Source organism: Rhea americana, unplaced genomic scaffold (genome assembly GCF_003343005.1).
Source record: "Rhea americana isolate MKP2758 unplaced genomic scaffold, rheAme1 scaffold_246, whole genome shotgun sequence".
Taxonomy (NCBI): Eukaryota; Metazoa; Chordata; class Aves; order Rheiformes; family Rheidae; genus Rhea; species Rhea americana.
The window spans coordinates 1,250,907-1,254,729 of record NW_028186364.1 but is presented as its reverse complement, the minus strand read 5'-3'; the positions used below and the strand labels follow the sequence as shown (position 1 = coordinate 1,254,729).

The following is a 3,823-nucleotide window of genomic DNA, read 5'->3' as shown; positions in this document are numbered from 1 at the left end:
CGCGGGGCACCCCGGGAGCCGGCCGGCAGCCCTCTGCCGCTTGGACCCGTTCCCTGCCTGGTCCCTGCAGGAGCCTCGAGGGCAGACGGAGCATGGGACAGAAAATAAGCTGAAAAGCTGAAAACCAGCCAGGCCTGCAAATGTCAGAGCGGGGCTTGGATCCGAGCCCGGGGAGGGGGACTCGGAGCAGGCCGTCGTCTCCGACCGCGATGATCTGCCCAGGTTTGCTGGGGGCCCCTGGGGCGCTCGCGCTGGACCCCTGCGAGGGCCGGGATGGGCCCTGGAGGTGGCCCGGGGTGGCGGGTCGTGGTCCCAGCAGGGAGTCCTGGGCCCGGCCCCCCCCGGCACACCACGAGAGCTCCGAGCAATGCTTGGCATGCCCTGCTCCTGCCCGCCGCGAGCTCCCGGCCGGCTCTTCCCTTTTAAGGCGCCGTGCTGAGGCCGGAGCGGGCCCCGGCCAGCCCCGTCCTGGCACCCAGGTCAGCCCGAGCGCCTGCCCACGACACCCCAGAGACACCCCCCGAGTGAAGGGTGGCAGTTCGGGGCAGCGACCGGCCAGAGCTGGGCGCAGCAGGACCCTGCTCCCAGCATCGCCGTGCCGGGGCCACGCGCCTGCGCCGCGTCCYGGCTGCCACCACAAGCCACCTTGCAGGGGATACATTGCTGCAAAGCCAGGCTCGAAGCACAGGGTGCAAACCCCCACCCCCCCGGCACACAGCGCGGCCCAGCCCCGGGAGCCCGCTGCTGCCCCGTGTGCCCCCCCACCCCTCCSCGTGCAGCTGAGCGCCTGTGAGGCAATGGAAAAAGCCCGTAAGACGCTCCGGAGCCCTTCTCCCCGGCGAGCAGGCAGCGTGGCCCCGCTGACCCTGCCTCGCGCTATTAACTCCTCGGGGGCGGGCGCCAGCACRCCGGGACCCGCAGGACCGGCCCGCGGTGCCGGCGCAGGCAGGATAGCRGGCACCGGCCGGGCTGGGGTGCCCAGAGCCGCTCCCCGGCTCCAGGTCCTCCTGCCTCTCCCAGGCTTTGCMTTTGCTCCCTCCCAGCTGTCCCAGGCCCAGCAGGACCCAGGCGGGGACAAGGGTCTCGGATGAGGCAGTTCAGGAATAGTTCTCCCTGCTCCAAGTGCGGGGGAAGAGATTTTGGCAGAAGAGCATCGGCCCCCAAAGGCCCAGCACTGGGGTGGGGGCAGAGATGCTTTGGCAGCAGCTGGGACCCATCATCCGAGTGCACGGCCCTCGGGGCCCCGACCTTCCCCCGGAGCTTGGGAACGCCGGGGTTGAGGGCAGGCAGGGCCGGAGGCACTGAGTCCACCCCGGCCGTGGGTGGGCTCGCCCCACGCAGCTATGCGGGCACGGCCTCGCTCATCACAGGCGGCYCCGAGCAGGGTGCTCGGGGATGCACGCGCACACGCGCTGGCACATGCATGCACATGCACCCATGCACACCCAGCTCTCTCCCCCAGACGGAGCGTTTGATTTCCCTTATCTGCCACATCGCTCCGAGCCAGGCGGCCGCAGGTATGTTTGCTCCTTGTCTATGCACACACCTCCTGCGCCCGCAGGTTTCCCTATAGCCCATCTGGGAGATGCCATTAATACCACTGCAACGATTTTCGTGATAAACCAAGCTGCTCGCTAATGCAAATAATAGCGCAGAAGGGGCGTTCGCCGCCGCGCGCAGACGTCAGCTTGCATCAAAGGAGGCTGCGGGGCCGGACGCTGGCTGCCTGGAAGAGGCTCCCAGCCGCAGGCATGCCCCAGCCGGCTTGCACAAGCTGGCCTCGGACCAGCGTGGCCAGAAACCTCCCTGGCAGCTCCAGGCCAATGCTTATWGCCGAGGGAGGCTCATGCAGCCAACCCGGCCGTGCACTAACCCAGCAGAGCAAGCTGCTCCCACAGAGAAACGCTCCAAAACTTGGGAGCGGATCAAGGCTGCAGGGGCTGCGCTCCGAACGCCGGAATGCGCCAGAGCAAAGGCGTTTGGCACGGCTCTCCCGGCGCCCTGCGCTGCGGCGGCGGGCAGCCTCCCGGGCAGGGCAGCGCCGGCGCCCGGCACTCACCACAGGTTGCAGTTCTCACGGTACGTGGCTCCGGTGGGGTAGCTGCGGCCGGCGCGGGTGCAGCCTGGACGGGAGAGAGCAGAGCGCCGCGGTGAGCGGCCGGCTGCGGTGGGGGTTGCAACACGGTGCACGGCTGCAGCTCAGACACCCCGTGCCCCCCACACTGGCCCGGCCTCCCCCCCCAGCCGGGGCAGAGAGGGGGCGCTGGGGGGGCAGCGTGGAGGGGGTTAACCGCGGGGCTGCCGAGCAGTGTCGCGTGCCCAGGCCCACGGGGACGCGGATAAAGGGGCTGCTTGTGCCCGGGCGCCGGCTCTGCTCTGCGGAGATTTCTTAGACAGCCTTGTGCTGCGTGGCGGGGGGAGCCCAGCGCCGCCGGCTCGCCCCCCTCCCTGCCCGAGCCTGGCGCGGGTTAAGTCACGGCCAACATCTGCGTGACCCAGACATGACCGGCAAAGCYGGGACTCAGCATCATCCGGTCCTGCTCCGTGACACAGGTACTCGCTGCTGCGGGAGACCCTCCGGCCTTTCTGCCCCGCAGCRCCTGCCCCCCGGGGACGCGGGGACCTCCCCACTGCCCACCGCCGCGCGGGCCGTCTCACCGTGGGCCTTGGGGAAGGGGGCCGGGATGCCCAGGCAGTACTCCCAGAAGTCAGGGCAGCAGTCGGAGACGGTGCGGTTGCAGAAGAGGTCGCAGTAGCAGATGGTGTCGAGGTACGGCACGGTGCAGCCGTCGTTCCGGCCGCGGCAGCAGACGTCACCGCGCTCGCAGTAGGACCCGCCGGCGTCGTARACCCCGTGCTCGTACAAGCCCGGGGCCAGCTCCCGGCGCGAGCGCACCCGCGAAGCCGCCGCCTCCTCTGCCATCAGCARGAGGATGAGCAGGGTCCAGAGCACGTGCATGGCGCCAGCGGTGTCCCCAGACGTGCCGCCGCTGCGGAGACAGAGGGAGGGAGCGGGGCACGGGCTGGGCAAGGCTGTAACCAGAGGCTTTGGTGGCCCTCGGGGCAAGGGCAGCGGAGGTGCTGGGCACGGGGCAGCTGGGCCCCAGGGAGGCAGTGGTGTGATGGCCCCAGGCTGCAAAGTTCCCAAATCCCCACCAGCTCCCAGCGCGCGGGGGTCCGAGCGTCGTCCCGGCAGCAGCCCCCTTCCCCTCTCCCTGCGTGTCTGCATGAGGCTTAAAAGCTTCAGCTTTATCAGCTCCCATCCGGTTTTTAATAAACATGCCCAAGCAGCGCCCGAGCTGATACCCCAAACGCTGGGGACCCACAAGTCGCTCAGTGACCCCCAGGAAGAAGCCTTTTCCTGGGGAGCCGACTCTCCGTGCAGCCGAGGGGGCCCGCACAGACCTCCAAGCTGCCCTCCTGAAGCAGGATCCCGGCAGGGCAGAGGGGCCCCGAAGGCAGCCGGGCGCAGGGCTGGGTGACTTAATCCAGGCGGCAGCAAGGGCGTGCGGCCGCATCGCCGCAGCCACGACCCCGGGCACGCCGCCCCCCGCGCGCCAGCCGTGCCCTGCCCCGCTGTCGGTGCAATGAGTTCCCAGGTCTCAGCCCGGGGCAGCGGGAGCTGGGAGGGAGGAAAGGCTCCCGGGGGAGCAGTGCCGCGGACCCGGGCTGCCACCGGGAGCTGCCCGGGAGCGGGGCGGGGGGACACGGGGCAGGACCCCCCGGCCCGGCGCCACCCGCTCCGCAGGGACCGGGACGCTGCCCGCCTACCTGCAGCCCCGCCGTGCGCGCCGCTCCGCGCCCGCCGCCGCGGTGCCCGAGC

At 70.5% G+C, this 3,823-nt stretch overlaps 1 protein-coding gene across 1 annotated transcript in view; it reads right to left on the bottom strand.

Moving 5' to 3' along the window:
• TINAGL1 (tubulointerstitial nephritis antigen like 1) overlaps positions 1 to 3,809 on the bottom strand; it is a 7,671-nt gene extending 3,862 nt beyond the window's left edge. The window contains exons 1-4 of the mRNA XM_085306747.1: positions 3,772 to 3,809; positions 2,659 to 2,990; positions 2,060 to 2,123; positions 766 to 787 (exon numbers count right to left, since the gene is read on the bottom strand). Of these exons, the coding sequence (XP_085162873.1) occupies positions 766 to 787; positions 2,060 to 2,123; positions 2,659 to 2,959 (387 nt within the window). The 5' untranslated portion in view covers positions 2,960 to 2,990; positions 3,772 to 3,809. The remainder of the gene's footprint in view (positions 1 to 765; positions 788 to 2,059; positions 2,124 to 2,658; positions 2,991 to 3,771) is intronic.
• Positions 3,810 to 3,823: the final 14 nt, after the last annotated feature.